This window comes from Halichoerus grypus, chromosome 8, assembly GCF_964656455.1.
Source record: "Halichoerus grypus chromosome 8, mHalGry1.hap1.1, whole genome shotgun sequence".
In the NCBI taxonomy this organism is placed as follows: Eukaryota; Metazoa; Chordata; class Mammalia; order Carnivora; family Phocidae; genus Halichoerus; species Halichoerus grypus.
The window spans coordinates 9100277-9122053 of NC_135719.1; the positions used below are offsets into that span (position 1 = coordinate 9100277).

General features: G+C 43.9%; 1 protein-coding gene across 1 annotated transcript in view; it reads right to left on the minus strand.

The window, feature by feature from the left end:
* Positions 1–21777, minus strand: part of AGBL1 (AGBL carboxypeptidase 1) — a 706519-nt gene that overhangs the window by 593784 nt on the left and 90958 nt on the right. The window contains exons 6-10 of the mRNA XM_078078906.1: positions 16497–16662; positions 15529–15596; positions 3396–3512; positions 1792–2372; positions 155–238 (exon numbers count right to left, since the gene is read on the minus strand). Of these exons, the coding sequence (XP_077935032.1) occupies positions 155–238; positions 1792–2372; positions 3396–3512; positions 15529–15596; positions 16497–16662 (1016 nt within the window). The remainder of the gene's footprint in view (positions 1–154; positions 239–1791; positions 2373–3395; positions 3513–15528; positions 15597–16496; positions 16663–21777) is intronic.

Sequence of the window (21777 nt, forward strand, 5' to 3'; positions counted from 1 at the left end):
TTTTCTTACAGATTCTTGAATATGAATTCTGATCGTGTTTCAGGGAGAAGGGGTGGATTACTAACATAAAGCATGATTATTCTCATGTCATTAAGAGGATATTCCATACTCCACCCCCATCTTCCATGTTCCACTGATGCTCAAGACCACTTACCAAGGCTCATCTAAACTGAAGACGACTTTATTTATAATATCACTTGGCTGGATGAGCCTCCGGACATCCTCAAATATCTTGATCCTAGAAAGGAAAATTGGAAACATTTTAAGGGTTGGCTCTCACTCCTGACCCCATCCATCCTATGGTCATCTGGGAAGGGCCTTGAGAGTCATCAGAGAATTATGAAAGAAAAAACTAATAATGCCCCCCAACCTGGGGCTACAAGAGTGGAAAAAGTGCTGTCTCTCCTTCCTTTTGTTCCTTATCAAAAAATGAAACTACACTGAGCAATAGGAATGTAGGATGCACTGATGCCAGATTTTAGTTGGAAGATTCTTGACTTGAAGGGGAATTTTTTTCAAGAGCATTTAGACTAATGGACTCCAAAGGTTTTTGGTTGTGAGAGTAAGAGGGTCCTTTGCACAGAGACAATATTTGAGGGAGACTTTAGGATTGTTGACTCTTAGCATCCTCAAAGCCTTCAAGGTTTCAGTAAGCCTCTGAACTCTTGGGTCATTTCTATTCCTTGGGTTCTGTCATCTCCAGAAAACTAAGGTCAATCTTCTGTCTGAGAAACACTCATAGTCAGGAAGTTTAAGTAAGAGGACAGAAGGAAGCCCAACGGATCTTTCAGATTCCCTCCTTGAATTTCTGATCCATGTTTTTTGGTGGAGTGGGAGAAAGAGAGGGGAGGTAGACAAGAGGCCTAGACTCAAGGGGAGCATGTTCTGTCAAAGGGGGAGGTGTTGCTGGGCCAGCCCCTGTGCCGTGTCTCTCAGGAACTTGAGCATGGCAGATAACCTGCAAAGGATAGGGTCAGAGATGTCAGCAGGAGCCCAAGTCTGAGCAGCTCATGGGATCCACCATTACTTTGCTGATGAAATGGAAAATAAGTTCATGAAACTTTCTGGTACGCACACTTTGCTCCATTGACTTAGCATATGCATACTCAATGTTTGTTTGTTTTCCAAGGAAAATCATTTTTCCTTGGCTTTAGCCATTTACATTTTAATCTCACTATGTTGATCCAAAGGCAAAGCTCCCTTTCCATCATTCTGGGAATAACCCACCACCCAAAGTTTCTATCCTAGAGAATGCATATTTTCCTTACAATCTTCAGTGATAGAGCAGAACTATTCTCCCAGCCAAGCCAGGTTTTATAAGGTTGGGACTGTGAGATGGGGGTACACCACCTCCTTTCGTCAACAAGAGATCAGATACCAATTTACAGTGGATTAAAAAAGAAAGATCCCAAATAATCCACACTGTTTTTTTGGTGTTTTTTTTTTTTTCTGAGAAACTTCTTTTAAGGAATGATCCCAATTATTTGGAGAAACTGGGTTATCTTTCCCTGTTATTATCTGCAATGCATTCTGGGATACGGGGTTGTATTAGAACCATCGAAGGGATTCTTTTCCTGGCAACACATGCCGGTCGCTATCCCACACTTGGTTCTGACATGTCCAGGGAGGGAGGCAAGCTTCTGTGTTTGGCAAAAGCTTCCCAAAGGATCTGAACATGCTACTGCTTGATTCTCACTTTTCCTAAGATGGCAGAACTCTCTATACAAACCATTCTGCCTACTAAAATATTAAAGACAAAAAACATAGCTTCCAAATCAGCAGCACCATCACCTTTGGAGTCCACACTTGCGCTCCAGCATTGACTGAGCAGAGGGAGGTGGACGGTGACCCCAGAGGTCAGGAAATGCCATCCTCTTGAAGTCGGCCACAGATCTGGTTCTTCTGGCTTTGGCCATATAAAGAGAGGGGTCATGGAAGGGGATATGCTTGGGATGTGTCTGCAGAAGCTTATCTATTACTTCCGCAGTTTCTGTAGGCCTAGTGGAATTGGAGAAGGAGGCACTCATCATTGGGCAGGAAATCACGTCTATATCCCAAGCATCCTGTTTGAGGGAAGCTTGAATGTCAGGGATCTCTTTTCCAGAAGAATCTATCCCAAGACCATTTGATTGCATGTTTTGGTATGCGTTCATCCCAGGGCCTTTTTTGGAGGCTGGATGCATGGCGGACCTCCCCATCTTCACCCTACTCAGGAGGGAAGTCTGGACCATGTCTTCTCTTTCTTGCCCCCAGGAGCGTTGGTCCTCAGTCAAACAATGCTGCTTTGGGGAGGCTGCAGTCGGAATGTGGTAGTGCTTGGCATGCTGAGTCTCTTCAAAGTTCAAATCATCTGCAGGTTTAGACTCGAGTTCCTTCAGGTTTAAAATGGAAAAGAATATGTCAGTGTTTCCTCCGTGGTAGAAAATACAACTTGACCCCTATCCTCACTCTCTGGGCACAGAGTTAAGCATAAATTCTGTGAATTAGGAAGCTTTTTCCAAGGTCAGACAAGAAAAGGCTAAGCTTCAAGAATCAAATGAATGGTAGAATCATAGAAATTCATGTTTGGAAGGGGCATTGGGTGGGTCTAGTACAATTCTATATAGCACACAAATGCCCTCTGGAACACCCCAAAAAGTTACAGCCTGGTTGAACAAACTTATTTACAGGGTTTTCATTACACCCCAAGGCAGCGCCTTTCATTTGAGGATCATTCTGTTTGTTTAAAAAAAGAAAAAGTCTTCCTTACACTGAACTGAAATTTCCTTCCCTGAAATTTTTACCTATGGATCCCCTTTGGCCTTTTGGAGTAAAATAGAATATACTGCCTCCCTTCTCCATGGGATTTAGCTGGTACCTTTAGAGGTGGGCAAATTCATGATATATTAAGAGTCGTAAGAAAATAATAGAGATCCAAAGTCAGGTCTAAAAGACAACAGCAATAGTAATGGGAGCAGCAACTAGCCACTACCTCACCAGGTGCAAGGTTCTCAATTTGTTTCTACTAACAAAAAACCCTGAAATCGGACTGACCACCTTCAGAAAGCCATCTAGTACAACTTGCCCACTCAATAAATCATCAAGAATTTTCAGTGCATTTTCAGGATGTGAGGACAAGTCACTTTGTCCCCCAGACAATAGGCGGCAATGTGTACAGTCATCCTATTTCCATCTCCGTGCCAGGTGTCCCTACTGGAGGCACCTTGCATGCATCCAGACCAGCCACCTTTTTCACATTTTGCTTAGCCTTCTGCTTCTCTCTCAGAAAGACCCCAGAAGCAGATTGCTAATGATGAGCAGTGCTCTCCATCTGGAGAGCTCCTGCTTGGCCTCTCAGGCTCTGCAAAGAACCTATCATGCATCACCATGGAGCAGAACCAGGGCATATGCCCTACCTCAAAGCTGCAGGAGAGCTCAAGACATTTCGCCTCATACTGCATCAGTTCCTCTTCGGGTCGGTCAAGACCAGGTTTGGAACTCAGCTTGTTCACATCCGTTTCCAAGTCATCATCCTACAATGGAATATGCAAATGTATATATATATATATATATATATATTCACAGTCAAGACAGTCACCCTGAAAAGCATCGAGACAAGCTACTACATGTGTGATTTTTCAGAATCTTGGGACATGGTTTCCTTGCCTCCAAATTATAGTGCTAACCTACGCAAAGGAGAATTTAAGATGTCGGGTTGTATTTTTTTTTTAAGATTTTATTTATTTATTTGACAGAGACAGAGAGACAGAGAGAGAGCACAAGTAGGCAGAGCAGCAGGCAGAGAAAGAGGGAGAAGCAGGCTCCCTGCTGAGCAGGGAGCCCAATGCGGGGCTCAATCCCAGGACCCTGGGATCATGACCTGAGCCAAAGGCAGACGCTTAACCAACTGAGCCACCCAGGCACCCCTGGGTTGTATTTTTTTAATGAAAAGAAAGAAGGTATACAACTTTTCTCAGCATCCATCTCAGGATTTATCAGCCCCCACTGTAAATAACTAATTTATATAAAATTAGTAAAGCGTGATATGAAAGAATTCTGTGTCTTGCCACCACCATCAACAGAATTGTAATCACTACACCTATTCTTCTATCCCCCTTCCCATTTAGGTCCCTCAGGCTTCTGAAAAACGTTTAATGAGCACCTACTATGAGCAGGTACCATTCTGGGTATTGAAGAGTTAGCGATAATGGAACAGAAAAAGGTCAATGACCCTATGGTATCCGCCTTCTATCAAGAGAAGGAAGACAGCAAACAAATGAAGAAGGTCATTTCTAACAGTGATAAATGCCATGGATATATTGAAGGGGGCAGTGGGATTGACCCTGAGGTGGGGGGTGTGGGAAGCTGTTTAGATTGTGTGAGCTGATGGGCACCTGGGTAGCTCCAGTTGGTTAAGCATCTACCTTTGGCTCAGGTCATGATCCCAGGACCCTGGGATCAAGTCCCGCATTGGACTCCCTGCTCAGCAGGGAGTCTGCTTCTTCCTCTACCCCTCCCCCCCCCACTTGTGATCTCTCTCTCTCTCTCTCTCACAAATAAAATCCTTAGATTGCGTGAGCTGAGACCACCTCGTGGAGGAGGTGACATTTTAACTAGAACAGAGGGGAAGAAATCACCAGCAGAACAGCTGATGATGGTTTCCAGAAAGAAGATGGTTGCAGCACAGAGAACAGGAGGAAGATGGCAGGAGTAAGCATTCGAGAAGGAGGCACTAGGCAGGGCCTTCCAGACCCGGGGAGGGGTTTGTCACCTCCCGTTGCACTTTACCCCATTAAAGATTTATGTTTACCCCATCACTGCCAGTCTTTTCTTCATTGGGCTGAATAATCCCAGACCCTTAATATTTATTTCTAGATCATCATTTCACAATAGTTAAATGGTGAGGGTGACTCTCCTCCCAACACCTCTGTATTTTCCAAAGGTTATAAAGTCTTACACAGAAAGGACACCAAGAATCAAGCAGTCCAGTCTTTTCATCTTTCCATGTCTCTCCTGGGCCCAGTTTCCCTAATGAAGTAGGGGAGAAAAACCTACCCTGTGTATTAGTTAAGGAAAAACCTGGCAGTCCTGAAGGCCTGGACTGTTCTTCTTTAAGTCAAATGAATATGGACAATAAATGTTTATATGACTGATTGGGGCAGGGGGAGGGAAGAAAATGCAACATTCTATCCCTCTTCTGGAATTTTCCTCCAAACTTTAAATTAAAAGAAAAATTGATCTCATGAGGTTGATTTCATGGTATTTTCTGATACAGTGCGCACCAGGCCCGAACTCCTTAGCCTGGTTCTGGAGATCCCATCATTCTTCTTCTTTCCAGGTTTATCTATCAGTTCCTACTTGCCTCCACCCTCCTTGCTGCAGCTTCAGCTATGCCCCAGAGTGCTACCAATGGAAACCCATCTGGCAGGTGACTGGGAAGAGTCTCCCGACCAGCAAGTAAGGCTGTTGTGTCTGGAGTGAAGAGTGTCATGCAGCCCATGAGCTGCAGCCGAATGCATTCTAAATGTGGCTAGGTGACCTACTGAGCTTTATGGCAGGAGTTAGCTAACTATAACCTACTGTCAGTTTTTGTAAAAAATGTTTTATTGGAACACAGCCACACCCATTCATTTATGCATTCATTATCTGTGGGTAGTTTCTCGGTATAGCAGTGAAGTGAAGTAGTTGTAACAGAGACCATCTCTGGTCCCCAAAGTTTTCTATCTCAGTCTCTGAATCTCCAGGCACTCAGGTTGGTTCTCCCCTCCTTCTCTGTTTCTTATAAATACCATTTATACTTATTCAGGGATGGCCCTGTGTCTGTGTCCTCACAGCAACCCAGGTAGGATTCATCATTTAGGATTCTGGGACCCATCTAATCCAGATCATGCTTTCTGTCCCTTCTTCCTCAGATTGGACCTTTCAGGTATTATTGACTTTCCCCAGCCTTACACTTGAGCTCACCACCCTTTCGAAGATGATGATTTGAACTCTGGTAGGGACAACCTCCAAGTTCACTAGAACTCTTTGAAGATAAAAATCTATGCCTAGTTTGCTTTTGTATCATATTACCATCCCCAGGAAATTAGCCCGCTGCCTCCCACATGGATCACGGCCAAGAAAGTACCTGCAAGAAACAAAAAACTGAAAAGGAAGGAAAAGAGGGAGCAAAGGAGAAGAGAGCTTGAAGTCACTCTGATTATCCTCCTCCTCTTCAGAGTTTGTCCAAATCAAACAGCTGTGTTCACAAAGAATAAAAAAATATATTTAAAAAAAAAAACAACACAGCCAACATCTGGTCTATACTTCCTGCAAGTTTCTCTTTTCTTATGTTGACACTGAGTTTTCAAAGAAAGTCACCCAAGTTTCCATTCTCAAGACTCTTTACAGACAAAAGTTCCTTTTAATCATTCTTTCTAAACAGTTGAGCCCAATTATTAACTAAGACTTTTCAAATGAAAAGGCCATCAGTTAACAGCCTGGGTCGGATCTATGACCAGAAACAAATATTCCTGTCTTCTTGCCCACATTTCTTGCAGCAAATGCTTCTGAGTTCACGAAGGAAAATCAGTTTGCTGGAACGCCAGTTCCCTTGCTCTTTTGCAACACCCCAGAATCAAGCCCTGAGTCCGATGTGCCCTGTTTCTCTATGATTCACATTTACACACTGACTTCTCATCTTCTCCTTTTGGCTCGAAGGCTTTGATGAATAGTTTCCAAGCCCTCACCAATTTGTTCTGTGCTTCTTTCCCAGCTGGATTTGTTGCTTTGTTTGGGTTTCACTCCACCCCAACCCGCCAACATCTGCAGCGCGGTGGGGGAAAAGGAGAACGTCTGAACGCTCTCCATCCTGTGTGGCGTGAGTCAGGCACCGGCATGCAGCTGTCCCTGCACATCAGACACAAGAGGCGACTGACACTCTGCATCAGACACCCAGTTACCAAAGAGCAAGGAAGAAGGTAGGGGAAAGTGGCATTGATGAACGATCGCCACAGCACAGTATTATTCAAATAATTCAGTGAGTACTCAACAGGCCTGTCCTGTCAAGCCACGGCAAAGATCCGATTTACTACTGATGACTTCAGAAATGATTCCATTTACCAACAAAACTCTGAGAACACTGGAGGGTCAATAGCAGTCTTAACCTAGAGACTGAGCAGTCTTAACCTAGAGTCTTAACCTAGAGGCTGAGCCGTAGCCTCTATGAGTCTGCGGCTACCATCTTATGATAGAGAACTCAGAACTCCAGAGAACTCTCTAGATGGGTAGGTAGGTAGGAGGGAAGGGAAGAAAAAAAGAAGGGAGGGAAGGAAAAGAGGAGGTGGGTGGATGGGTCGATGGATGGATGGATGATGATAGGCAAATAAATATACAGATGATAGATTTTTTCAAATTCAGGTTTCAGAGAAGTGTCTTTTCATACAAATGGCTAACAGACACATGAAAAAATGTTCATCATCATTAGCCATCAGGGAAATCCAAATCAAAACCACACTGAGATACCACCTTACACCAGTTACAATGGCAAAAATGGACAGGGAAAGAAACAACAAATGTTGGAGAGGTTGTGGAGAAAGGGGAACCCTCTTACATTGTTGGTGGGAATGCAAGTTGGTACAGCCACTTTGGAAAACAGTGTGGAGGTGCCTCAAAAATTTAAAAATAGAGCTACCCTATGACCCAGCAATTGCACTCCTGGGTATTTACCCCAAAGACACAGATGTAGGGAAAAGAAGGGCCATATGCACCCCAATGTTCATAGCAGCAATGTCCGCAATAGCCAAACTGTGGAAAGAGCCGAGATGCCCTTCAACAGATGAATGGATAAAGAAGATGTGGTCCATATAGACAATGGAATATTACTCAGCCATCAGAAAGGATGAATACCCAACTTTTACATCAACATGGATGTGACAGGAGGAGATTATGCTAAGTGAAATAAGTCAAGCAGAGAAAGTCAATTATCATTTCACTTATTTGTGCAATATAAGGAATAGCATGGAGGACATTAGGAGAAGGAAAGGAAAAATGAAGGGGGGGGTAATTGGAGGGAGAGATGAACCATGAGAGACTATGGACTCTGAGAAACAAACAGGGTTTTAGAGGGGAGCAGGGAGGGGGTATTCGTTAGCCCGGTGATGGGTATTAAGGAGGGCACGTACTGCATGGAGCACTGGGTGTTATATGAAAACAATGGATCGTGGATCACTACATTAAAAACTAATGATGTATTGTATGGTGACTAACATAACATAATAAAATTTAAAATATATATATATATATATATATATATATATATATATATATATATCAAAAAATAAATAAATAAAAATAAAATAAATAAATAAATAAATAAATAAATTCAGGTTTCATCTCCAGGAATGTTATAAAAAATAGTATTTACTTCTCAGTCTTATTTTGCAGATGACAAAATTAAGGGGCTATAATTTGAGGGGGCTGGTCCGCATCCATCTCCACCAGCAGAAAGAGAGGCAGAATCACAACTCGGAGATACATTATCATTATTCTGGAGCAGTGATATTGCTCCCCCCACAAAGGACACGTGGCAGTTCCTGGAGACATTTTTGGTTCATGACCTGGGGATGAGGGGGGACCAAGGGGTAAGTGCCACTGGCATCTAGTGAGTAGAAGCCAGGGACACTGCTAAATATCCCTCGATACACAGGATAATCCCCCACAGCAAAGAATTATCCACAGTCAAAATGACAACAGTCTTTTCTAGAAATGCAGTCAGTAAACTGTGTCCCATTGCCTGTTTCTGGTCAAGAAAAATCTTCCTGGGGGGAGGGGAAAGATGGCGGAGGAGTAGGGGACCCTATTTCAACTGGTCCCCGGAATTGAGCTGGATAACTACCAGACCACTCCGAGCACCCACGAAACCAGCCTGAGATGTAAGAAGATCTGGATCTCTACAAACAGAATATCGCAGGCGGTTGGTTTTGAGGTACGAAGCGGAGAGCCGTGATCCTGCGGGCAGATATCGGAGGATAAACGGCAGCGGGAGGGTGCCTGGACATGGGGATCCTACACCGCCGGGGAGTGACAGCCTCGCGCGCTGCGGACGGGGCACAGACTCGCAGACCGGTAGCGTCAGGAAAGGACTTTAGGGCAGCCCCTGGGGTGGAAAACCAGACCAGCGGGGTCGCGCACACGCGAACTGCAGCCTCGGAGACGGAAACCCGGTGCGCTGGGGTCGCGCCGGTGAACTGCAGCCCCCGGGGGTGGAAACCCCAAGCGGTGGAGTTGCGCACGCCCGAACTGGGAGCGGCTGGCGGTTTTAGAAGCACAAAGGGCAGAGAGGTGCCCCGACCTGGAGGCAGGACTGGGAGCGCCACGGAGGGGCGCACAACCCAGGCCACTGCAGTTTATAGCAGCACGGACAGAAACAGAGAGGGTGTGGCCTGGAGAGCTCACTGAAGAACAGACTGCGGTCTCTCTGCTCTGAGGCAGAGGGTTGGAAACGGTCTCTTCTGCTCTGACTCACGGAAGAGACATGGAAAGCCGCCAGGGAAAGGCGCCAGAGAACAAAAGCCCCAAAGACTGATTCCCACTGAGCCCATCCCCCGCCACAGGGGCACAGGGCGACTCCGCCCAAACAGGGTTACCTGAGTAACAGCGCGGCAGGCCCCTCCCTCAGAAGACAGGCTGGGAAAACAAGAGGCCAGCCCTAAGGTCCCAAGAAAACAGGTGCATCTTGCTTGGGTTCTGGTCAGTAATTTCGACTCTATTCATTCCCTCAAACACCCATCAACAGAATGACTAGGAGGAGGAGCCCCCAAAACAGAAAAGACTCAGAGATTATGACTTATGCTGCAGATTTACAAATGGATGCAGATATAACCAAGATGTCGGAGATGGAATTCAGGCTAGCAATTGTGAAGACAATGGCTAGAATGGAGAAATCAATTAATGGCAACGTAGAGTCTCTAAGGGCAGAAATAAAAGGTGAATTGGCAGAACTTAAAAATGCTATCAATGAGATCCAATCCAATCTAGATAATCTAACAGCTAGGGTAACTGAGACAGAAGAGAGAATAAGCGATCTGGAAGACAGTATAATAGATAAAAAGGGAAAAGAGGAGGCCAGGGAAAAACAACTCAGAATCCATGAAAATAGAATCAGAGAAATAAGTGACACCATGAGGTGTTCCAATGTCAGAATAATTGGAATCCCGGAGGGAGTGGAGAGAGAGAGAGGGCTAGAAGATGTATTTGAGCAAATCGTAGCTGAGAACTTCCCTAATCTGGGGAATGAAACAAACATTCGAGTCCTAGAGGCAGAGAGGACCCCTCCTAAGATCAAGGAAAACAGGCCAACACCCCGGCATGTAATAGTAAAACTTGCAAATCTTAGAACCAAGGAAACCATCTTAAGGGCAGTTAGGGGGAAGAGATTCCTTTCGTACAGAGGGAGGAACATCAGAATAACGTCAGACCTATCCACAGAGACCTGGCAAGCCAGAAAGGCCTGGCAAGACATATTCAGAGTACTAAATGAGAAGAACATGCAGCCAAGAATACTTTATCCGGCAAGGCTTTCATTTAGAATGGATGGAGAGATGCAGAGCTTCCACGACCGGCAGAGTTGAAAGAATATGTGACCACTAAGCCGGCCCTGCAAGAAATATTAAGGGGGGTTCTCTAAACGGAGGAAGACCCCAAGAGTGATCTACAACAGAAATTTACAGGGACAATCTATAAAAACAACGTCTTCACAGGCAACATGATGACAGTTAATTCATATCTTTCAATAATCACTCTCAACGTGAATGGCCTAAACGCTCCCATAAAACGGCACAGGGTTGCAGACTGGATAAAAAGACAGGACCCATACATATGCTGTCTACAAGAGACTCACTTTGAACCTAAAGATACATCCAGACTGAAAGTGAAGGGATGGAGATCCATCTTCCATGCCAGCGGACCTCAGAAGAAAGCTGGGGTAGCAATTCTTATATCAGACAAATTAGATTTTAAACTAAAGTCTGTAATTAGAGACACAGAAGGACACTATATCATTCTCAAAGGGTCTATCCAACAAGAAGATCTAACAATTGTAAATATCTATGCCCCCAACACGGGAGCAGCCATCTACATAAGCCAACTGTTAACTAAAATAAAGAGTCATATTGATAACAATACGTTAATTGTAGGAGACCTCAATACTCCACTCTCAGCAATGGAAAGATCATCTAAGCAGAAAATCAACAAGGAAACAAGAGCTTTGCATGATACATTGGACCAGATGGACCTCATAGATATTTACAGAACATTCCACCCTAAAACAACAGAATACTCATTCTTCTCGAGCGCACATGGAACTTTCTCCAGAATAGACCATATACTGGGTCACAAATCAGGTCTCAACCGATACCAAAAGATTGAGATTATTCCCTGTATATTCTCAGACCACAATGCTCTAAAACTGGAACTCAATCACAAGAAAAAATTTGGCAGAAATTCAAACACTTGGAAGCTAAAGACCACTCTGCTCAAGAATGTTTGGGTCAACCAAGAAATCAAAGAAGAACTTAAACAATTCATGGAAATCAATGAGAATGAAAACACATCGGTCCAAAACCTATGGGATACTGCAAAGGCGGTCCTAAGGTGGAAATACATAGCCATCCAAGCCTCACTCAAAAAAATAGAAAAATCCTGAATTCACCAACTAACGCTACACCTTAAAGAACTAGAGAAAAAGCAACAAACGACGCCTAAGCCACGCATTAGAAGAGAAATAATTAAAATTAGAGCAGAAATCAATGAATTAGAAACCAGAAACACAGTAGATCAGATCAACGAAACTAGAAGTTGGTTCTTTGAAAGGATTAATAAGATTGATAAACCACTGGCCAGACTTATCCAAAAGAAGAGAGAAAGGACCCAAATTAATAAAATTATGAATGAAAGGGGAGAGATCACGACTAACACTAAGGAAATAGAAACAATTATTAAAAATTATTATCAACAACTATATGCCAATAAACTGAGCAATCTGGATGAAATGGAGGCCTTCCTGGAAACCTATAAGCTGCCAAGACTGAAATAGGAAGAAATTGACAACCTGAATAGGCCAATAACCAGTAATGAGATTGAAGCAGTGATCAAAAACCTCCCAAAAAACAAGAGTCCAGGGCCTGATGGATTCCCTGGGGAATTCTACCAAACATTCAAAGAAGAAATAATACCTATTCTACTGAAGCTGTTTCAAAAAATAGAAACAGAAGGAAAACTTCCAAACTCATTCTATGAGGCCAGCATTACCTTAATCCCCAAACCAGGCAAAGACCCCATCAAAAAGGAGAATTTCAGACCAATATCCCTGACGAATATGGACTCCAAAATCTTCAACAAAATCCTAGCTAATAGGATCCAACAATACATTAAAAGGATCATCCACCATGACCAAGTGGGATTTATCCCCGGGATGCAAGGGTGGTTCAACATTCGCAAATCAATCAATGTGATAGAACACATTAATAAGAGGAGGGAGAAGAACCATATGGTCCTCTCAATTGATGCAGAAAAAGCATTTGACAAAATACAACATCCTTTCCTGATTAAAACTCTCCAGAGTATAGGGATAGAGGGAACATTCCTCAAGCTGATAAAATCCATCTATGAAAAACCCACAGCGAATATCATCCTCAATGGGGAAAAGCTGAGAGCCTTTCCCTTAAGATCAGGAACACGTCAAGGGTGCCCACTCTCACCACTGTTGTTCAACATAGTACTAGAAGTCCTAGCAACAGCAATCAGACAACAAAAAGAAATAAAAGGTATTCAAATTGGCAAAGAAGAAGTCAAACTCTCTCTTTTCGCAGACGACATGATACTTTATGTGGAAAACCCAAAAGACTCCACCCCCAAATTACTAGAACTCATCCAGCAATTCAGTAATGTGGCAGGATACAAAATCAATGCACAGAAATCAGTTGCTTTCTTATACACTAACAACGCAACCGTAGAAAGAGAAATTAAAGAAACGATTCCATTTACAATAGCACCAAAAACCGTAAGATACCTCGGAATAAACCTAACCAAAGAGGTAAAGGATCTATACTCTAGGAACTACAAAACACTCATGAAAGAAATTGGAGAAGACACAAAAAGATGGAAAAATATTCCATGCTCATGGATCGGAAGAATAAACATTGTTAAAATGTCTATGCTCCCCAGAGCAATCTATACCTTCAATGCCATCCCGATCAAAATTCCAATGACATTTTTCAAAGTGCTGGAACAAACAATCCTAAAATTTGTATGGAATCAGAAAAGACCCCGAATTGCCAAGGAGATGTTGAAAAAGAAAAACAAAGCTGGGGGCATCACGTTGCCCGATTTCAAGCTATATTACAAAGCAGTGATCACCAAGACAGCATGGTACTGGCACAAAAACAGACATACAGACCAGTGGAACAGAATAGAGAACCCAGATATGGACCCTCAACTCTATGGTCAAATAATCTTTGACAAAGCAGGAAAAAACATGCAATGGAAAAAAGACAGTCTCTTCAATAAATGGTGCTGGGAAAATTGGACAGCCACATGCAGAAGAATGAAACTCGACCATTCTCTAACACCACTCACAAAGATAAACTCAAAGTGGATGAAAGACCTCAATGTGAGACAGGAATCCATCAAAATCCTAGAGGAGAACATAGGCAGTAACCTCTTTGACATCGACCACAGCAACTTCTTTCAAGATACATCTCCAAAAGCTACTGAAACAAAAGCAAAAATGAACTTTTGGGACTTCATCAAGATAAAAAGCTTCTGCACAGCAAAGGAAACAGTCAACAAAACAAAGAGGCAACCCACAGAATGGGAGAAGATATTTGCAAATGACACTACAGATAAAGGGCTGGTATCCAAAATCTATAAAGAACTTCTCAAACTCAACACCCAAAAAACAAATAATCAAGTCAAAAAGTGGGCAGAAGAGATGAACAGACATTTCTCTGAAGAAGACATACAAATGGCTAACAGACACATGAAAAAATGTTCATCATCATTAGCCATCAGGGAAATTCAAATCAAAACCACACTGAGATACCACCTTACACCAGTTACAATGGCAAAAATGGACAGGGAAAGAAACAACAAATGTTGGAGAGGTTGTGGAGAAAGGGGAACCCTCTTACACTGTTGGTGGGAATGCAAGTTGGTATAGCCACTTTGGAAAACAGTGTGGAGGTGCCTCAAAAATTTAAAAATAGAGCCACCCTATGACCCAGCAATTGCACTACTGGGTATTTACCCCAAAGACACAAATGTAGTGAAAAGAAGGGCCATATGCACCCCAATGTTCATAGCAGCAATGTCCGCAATAGCCAAACTGTGGAAAGAGCCGAGATGCCCTTCAACAGATGAATGGATAAAGATGTGGTCCGTATATACAATGGAATATTACTCAGCCATCAGAAAAGATGACTACCCAACTTTTACATCAACATGGATGGGACTGGAGGAGATTATGCTAAGCGAAATAAGTCAAGCAGAGAAAGTCAATTATCATATGGTTTCACTTATTTGTGGAACATAAGGAATAACATGGAGGACATTAGGAGAAGGAAGAGAAAAATGGGGGGCGGGAATTGGAGGGAGAGATGAACCATGAGAGACTATGGACCTGAGAAACAAACAGGGTTTTAGAGGGGAGGTGGGAGGGGGGTTGGTTAGCCCGGTGATGGGTATTAAGGAGGGCACGTACTGCATGGCGCACTGGGTGTGATACGAAAACAATGGATCGTGGATCACTACATCAAAAACTAATGATGTATTGTATGGTGACTAACATAATATAATAAAATTAAAAACTACAAAAAAAAAAAAGAAAAGAAAAGTCTTCCTGGAACACAGCCATGCCCCACCATTTACCTGTTGTCTGTAGTTGCTTCTGTGCCCTAACAGCAAAGCTGAGTAATTGTACAGAGACTGTCGGTCCACAAAGCCTAAACTAATTACAGTCTGATCTTTTCCAGAAAGTTTGCTAACCTCTGCTTTACATACCATGGGCCATTATGGGATAGAGATCAAAGGGCACCACTCCCTTGCTGGCCCAAGTGCACCTCACGTACCCGAGTGAGCACAGTTCGCATAGACTGGGAGGTAAATGGAAGCGTACAACACAGGAGTCCTGAGCAGAGTGGGTAGACAAGGAGAGTGACTTGTGGAGACAGGTGAGATCTACCAGAAAAAGTTCCCTAGGAAATGCTTCCATGGTCTCTTTGCCTGAATGTCATTCGCACTAATGACATACACCAACCTGAAGGGTCTATCAAAAAGCTCATCCTGACAGAATGTGAGTGCCTTGGTAATGGACGACCTCTGACTTTACAATGAGATGTTGTTTGGGATCTACCAGGAGGGAAATCAGCAATCGTAGCTGGTCATTTACTGAGCACCGCTGTGGGCCAGGCACTGGTGTGCAAGTACAAACGTGTGTTTAGCTGGACACAGCGGTATTTCCCTCTGGGAGATGCCAATGTGGAGACCACTGGAAGAGAGGGCTGGTGTACCTACTTGCTCTTTCATATCTTCAGAGTCTGAATCTTTATCCACTTCCTCATCGGCATCATCTTCAAAATCCTCTGCGTGGAGAAAAAGAAATAAAATGGATTAGGCTTCCCCTGCGCCTTGGATTTGGATTCTCACCACACAGTGGCTAATACGACTGAGTAAGTGGCTCATTATCAAGTGCACCATATCCCAACACACTCTGATACAAATCACATACACAGAGGCATGGGGAGCACTATATCATGAAGTCTAAATTGCCCCACGTCGAATGCAAAATGAGTGCAGAATAAAATGACATATGAATACCATTCTGGGTTGCCCCGCCCAATTCACAACTATTTATGCAAACAACATTGCCAAAGTTTAGAGATCACGTACAGGCAAAATTCACTACAACTCAGCACCTTGACTGACTCCCTAATTTTGGTAAGAAGGGACCACAGAAAGCATCCAGTACCACTATGGCAAGCTGATGCTGATGGAAAATCTGTTCCATGGAAGGAGGGCAGGGTTGAAAGGCACTAGAATCTTTCAACACCAAAATCTTCACAGAGATTGAATAATCCTACTTTCATGCATTTAATGTCACTAGCATGGGTTGTAAATAGCCCAAGTTTTATTTCAAGTTCTTCCTTAAGGCAAATTAATTCCAGAGCTAGTCAGTACAGTAGAGCCTCAATCATGGGACTGCAAATATGTTTTTTTTTAAATTAGCCGAGATGACCATACGGGCATTCAACAACCACCGGGCAAAATGGCAACAGTTAATAATTAAGAACAAAATAAGTGAGCTTAGTATCTGTCCATTCTGTCTATGAAAAGCTTGCTTTTCCATACATTTTTCTAATTAGCTTCTTGGATATTTACGGTGAGCCTGTAAGAGCATTGATTCTACTTTCATCCACATCCCTCGGAAATACCGCCAACATGCACAACTCACCGTACAGCTCATCATTACCCACTGACTTTACCTTCGGTTAGAACACATGGAGGTTCAGAGGGGATGCTCCCAGGGACCGGGAAGGCATAAGCGCTGCTGGGTGTGACCAGGGGAAGCGGGCTCTTTGGGTAACACTGTCTAAGGATCTGAATCACGATGGAGATGACAGGCTCCAAGATTTTGTCGTCCAGGCAGTTCTGAACAAAGAGAAGACCCCGTCAGAGGCTGACACCTCACACAGGTGCCCTTGTTAGATCAGTAGTTCAGGTAATGAATTACACCCATGGACAGTAAACATCCTTAATGGAGAATGTCTACTTGGAACATTCTAATGGAGAATTGTGTCTAATGTAGAATCGGCTTTGGCCCAGGGCATAATCTGTATTTTTATTTTTATTTCTTTTTCACAGCTCATATGTGATTGGAAGGAATTTAGTCTGTAGAGAGACTTAAAAGTCTTTCAGGGGACACTGTGGCTAAGGGAAGACATTGTCCAGGAGTGCCAGGGGAAGAGGAGGGGAGCATCTTCCTTCTGCCATCCAAGTGTCATTGTGAATTATTGCCTAAATTAGAGAATGAGTAGCCGAATTGATGGAAGCCTTACTTTTCTCTTTCAGCCAGTATCTGAATAGAAAACCATAAAGGAAAAAAGATAAAATATGAAATCAGAAAAAAAAAAGACTAAGTGAATCCCAAGTACCTAAATTAAATAACATGCCTGTACTCAGAGCCCACAGCGTTGATCCCTCTTGGCACCTACCCAAAGCAAAGGAAAATTGGGTTTGCAGATGTAACATTTTGATCCTGATGCAAACTGACAAGACCCTTCTTTTCAGACACTTTGAAAAGTGCAAAAACAAGTTTACCAAATTAAGAGAGTGTTGGTAGTAAGTCGGTAACTCTTTGGCAAAAAAACAGGCCATTTTCTTCAGACTCTTAGTAAATGCTTTGTCTACTGACTACGTACAGAAAGGTGACAAGTGTGAGCTTCCAATCTGATATTCCTAAGGGGTTCCATGGAGGATGCTGAGCACCTGCCACAGGGCAGAGGGACTGTGATGACACTAGGCCGTGGTATCTCCAGGCCCACATTATAGGCAGCTTCACATAAAAAAACATGGAGAAAAAATTTAACAAACTTTTAGCCATGAATTCAAACTATCCAAATGATTAAAAAAAGAAAAAGAAAAAAAAAAAAACAGTAAGCTCAACGTTCAAACCAGGAATGTTTTAACACAATCAAAAATGCTATTTCCCCTCCGGTGTGCTCAAATGGTACCTCCATCAGGTGTCCTGAACCCACAGCAGGAAACATCCTCCATGGAAAATGAATCAGTCAAGGCTACCTCATCCCTGAGACTGGTCAAATGATTTTTAGTGCTTAGTGAAAAGTATCAGTACTGGAAAAAGCAAGAACTAAGCATGGGGGAGGGAGGGAGAGAGGGAGGGTAGACGGCTCATCACAGGTCAGGCTCTGAGCTTCATTCTCAGGAGGCACAGAGCCAAGGACAAACCAGGGGACTCTCAAAATTACCAAGCATTTTGGAAGCCAGTTGTGTCTGTGATTGTCACTGGTATTGTTATTGATGAATGTGACAATAATCCTGTGTTTTATTTTGCATGGGATGGTGCAGGTGAAAAGTCAGAGGAAGGATGGAGCGAAGCTCACCTGCCCTGATAGGTTGGGCCACACCGTGAATCTGGGGGATAGACAGGATATTAAAATCAACAGAAACCAAGGCATTAGGGTTATAGTGAATTACTGCCTAAATCAGGTTGGTAGGAAACAGTGTAGTAGACACAGTCCATGGAAAACATTTATGAATTTTAGAATGATCCTTGCTTCCAAAGGCATCTGCCAAGGTTTCCCTAGTGTAGACAGGTACTGTGGCAGGCCGGGAGGTGGAGCGTGGGAGGCACTCCGGATGCAAAATTTAAAGGGGCCTCAATCTCAGCCTCCTGCTATCACAGGATTAGCACTTATGCTGCGCATCAAAGATGACAAGACCCCAAGAAATAGTATCCCTGTGAACAACTGTCTCAGAATTGGGGGCCAAGGTGAAAATTTCTGGCTCACTTTCCCCATCACTTCCAATAATACACCTGCTACTTGGAAAAGATGATGAAATATGACAGTGCTTAACATATTCAATTCACATTTAACGTCTTTGAATTAGCTTTAGAATAATAAATACACTACTTCTGTGAGACACGGGCAAGCGAGAGGAAAGTAGCTCCTCCTTATCCACGGGTTTGCTTTTCCCAGATTTCAGGTGCCCACGGTCAACAACAGTCTGGAAGCAGATGATGCTCCTTCCGCAGTACCGTCAGAAGGTCGATAGCCTAATCCTACGTCCCAATGCCTCACTTCCTCTCATCACGTAGGCTGTTTATCAATCTCATATCATCACAAGAAGGGTGAGGACAGCACAGTAAGATATTTCGAGAGGGAGGGACCACATTCCCATAATTTTTATAATAGCATATTGTTATAATTGTTCTATTTTATAATTGTTGTTGCTGGTAATCTCTTGCTGTGCCTAATTTATAAATTAAATTTTATCATGGGCATGATTGCATAGGAAAAAAACAGAGCGGATATGGGTTTGGTACTCTCCGCAGTTTCAGGCATCCGCTGGGGGTCTTGGAAGGTACCCCCCTGGAGGGGGGTGGGGGGGCTACTGTATAGCACTCAGCTCAGATCCTGGAGCAAAACCACCTGAATTCAAATCCCAGGCTGATGATCACTAACGGCATAACCCTGGCAAGTTGCTACACCTCTCTGTGCTATGGTTTCCTCATCTAGAAAGCGGACATAGTAACAGAACCTCTCTCATAAGGATGTGTGTGAATCAGAGTTACAATAGGCGAAGCGCCTGCACAATACTACACACTCAGGAAGTGTTCACTAGCGGGATGTCAGCAGGCATCATGAAGCTCATAAAATCTCCTAAGGATCCAAAAGGAGATCCCAGAAGGCCACTGTTACTCAGCACAGAGCCCTAGTAATAACCTTCATGATAAGAAAATGAGACACTTTAGTGGAAAAGTCCAGGAATCCTGGATGTAAGTTCCAGTTCTCCTCCCAACTAGCCAAAGCCGTCCGTGTCTCTGCCCGAGCTCCCATGGGCTAACCCCCTCCTTCCCCCAACCTCTCCCTCCTTCCTCTTGTGCCCTCGGATGCCCTCCTGTCAAATGGCAGCCAGAATGGTTCTTTAAGGTCATAAATCAGTTTAATGGGTATAGAGTTTCGGTTTTGCAAGATGGAAAGAATTCTAGAGATCGGTTATACAACACTGTGGATGCACTTAATACGACCAAACTGTACACTGTAAGATGGCCAGAATGGCCAACTTTTACATTGTATAAATTTTATCACAATTAAAAAAACAAAAAGCATACATCATATCAGGTCTCTCCCCTGCTTCAAACCTGATAGAAATAAAATCTGAATTTCTTTTCCTGGTCTAGAAAGTTCTTCCCTCCTCTTTTTCCTCCCCTTTCTCCTTCCCCCTCTCCTTCCCTCTCCTCCTCTCCTCCTGATTCTGTTCCTTCCTCATCTTTCACTGTTATGGGCATCACCTGCATCATCATCATTATAATTTGCAAACAGCCACCAAAATGACATCACTAGATCCCAGGTTCCCGTGTTGGCCATCCAAGGACTGCAGTGCCTTCTCTGGCAGAAGAGGGGGAGGGCTGATGGGCAGCTCAAACCAGTAGAGCTACAGCCCAGTTGCTGGAGGCCCCACAGGCTAGAGCAGCCTGGCACACAGGGCCAGTCCGGCCTCTACTCACATCCTGTCCACTCCCAGCAGAAACTGGAGGCTGGGAGCGCGCTGTGAATTCATTTACTGAACAGCTGAGGTCTTCACTGACTTGCTGAGAAACTGCTTTTAAAATCCTGCTTGCAGGGGCACAGGGGTGGCTCAGTCGGTTAAGTGTCTGACTCTTGATTTCAGCTCAGGTCATTATCTCAGGCTCGTAAGATCGAGCCCCTGGGTTGAGCTCCACGTTGGACGCCACGCTCAGGGTGGAGTCTGCTGAAGATCCTCTCCCTCCCTCTCTCTCTGCTCCTCCCTCCCACTCCCGTGTGAGCACACACGCGTGTGCTCTCTCACACGCTCTCTAAATAAGTAAAATCTTTTTTTTGTAAAATCTTTTAAAATAAATAAAATAATAAAATAAAATAAAATGAAATAAAATAAAATAAAATCCTCTTTGCAGAACCAGACTCCTAACTGTAGAGAACACACTGCGGGTCACCAGAGGGGACGTGGGTGGGGCATGGGGAAACAGGTGATGGGGATTAAGGAGTGCACACGTGATGAGCACCGGGTGACGCATGAAGTGTGGAATCACTATATTGTACACCTGAAACCAATATTATACTGTATGTTAACTAATTGGAATCGAAATAAAGAATTAAAAAAAAAAGATGAAAGGAAAAAAATTAAAAGGAGGCCATTAGGGTGGGTCCTAGTCCCATATGACTGGTGTCCTTGTAAAAAGGGACATCTGGACACAGACATGCACACAGGGAGAACATCCTACAAAGACGGAGGCAGAGATGAGGGCATGCTTCGACAGGCCAAGGGTCACCAGCCCTGCCGCCACCTTGATTTGGGACTTCTGACCCCCAGGACTGGGAGAGAATGAATCTCTGCGGTTTGTGGTGCTTTGTTATGGCAGCCCCAGGAGACCCCTACGGGGAGGTTCCTCGCGCCACTCTTGGCTGTGACAATTCCCTAGAAAGACTCAGAACTCACTCAAAACTGTTGGACTTGCAGTTATGGTTTCCAGGATATTATTATGTCATTAACATGACAGATTAAGATCAGCCGTAGAGCGAGGCCCGCAGGGCAGAGTGCGGCTGTCTCAGGCCACTCAGGTGGCTCCAGACGGACACCGCAGACCCAGGGGCTGATAAACAACACACATTTGTTTCTCACACTTCTGGAGGCTGGAGGTCTAGGTTCAGGCACCAGCAGGTTCCCTGTCTGGGGAGAACCTGCCTCCTGGTTCACAGATGGCCATGTCCTCACATGCAGCAAGGACCAGGGAGCTCTCTGGGGCCTCTCTGAATAAGGGCACACATCCCATTCCCAGAGGCTGCACCCTCATGACCTAATCCCCTCCCAAAGGCCCCACCTCCCCATGCCATCACTTTGGGCAGCAGGGTTTCAGCATATGGATTTGGGGGACACAGACATTAGTCTACAGCACCAGGAGAAACATTAAACATGAGATAGATAGACAGACAGATATTTTATATATATCCTGCTTCCAGGCTCACAGGCCCTTTCAAGTCT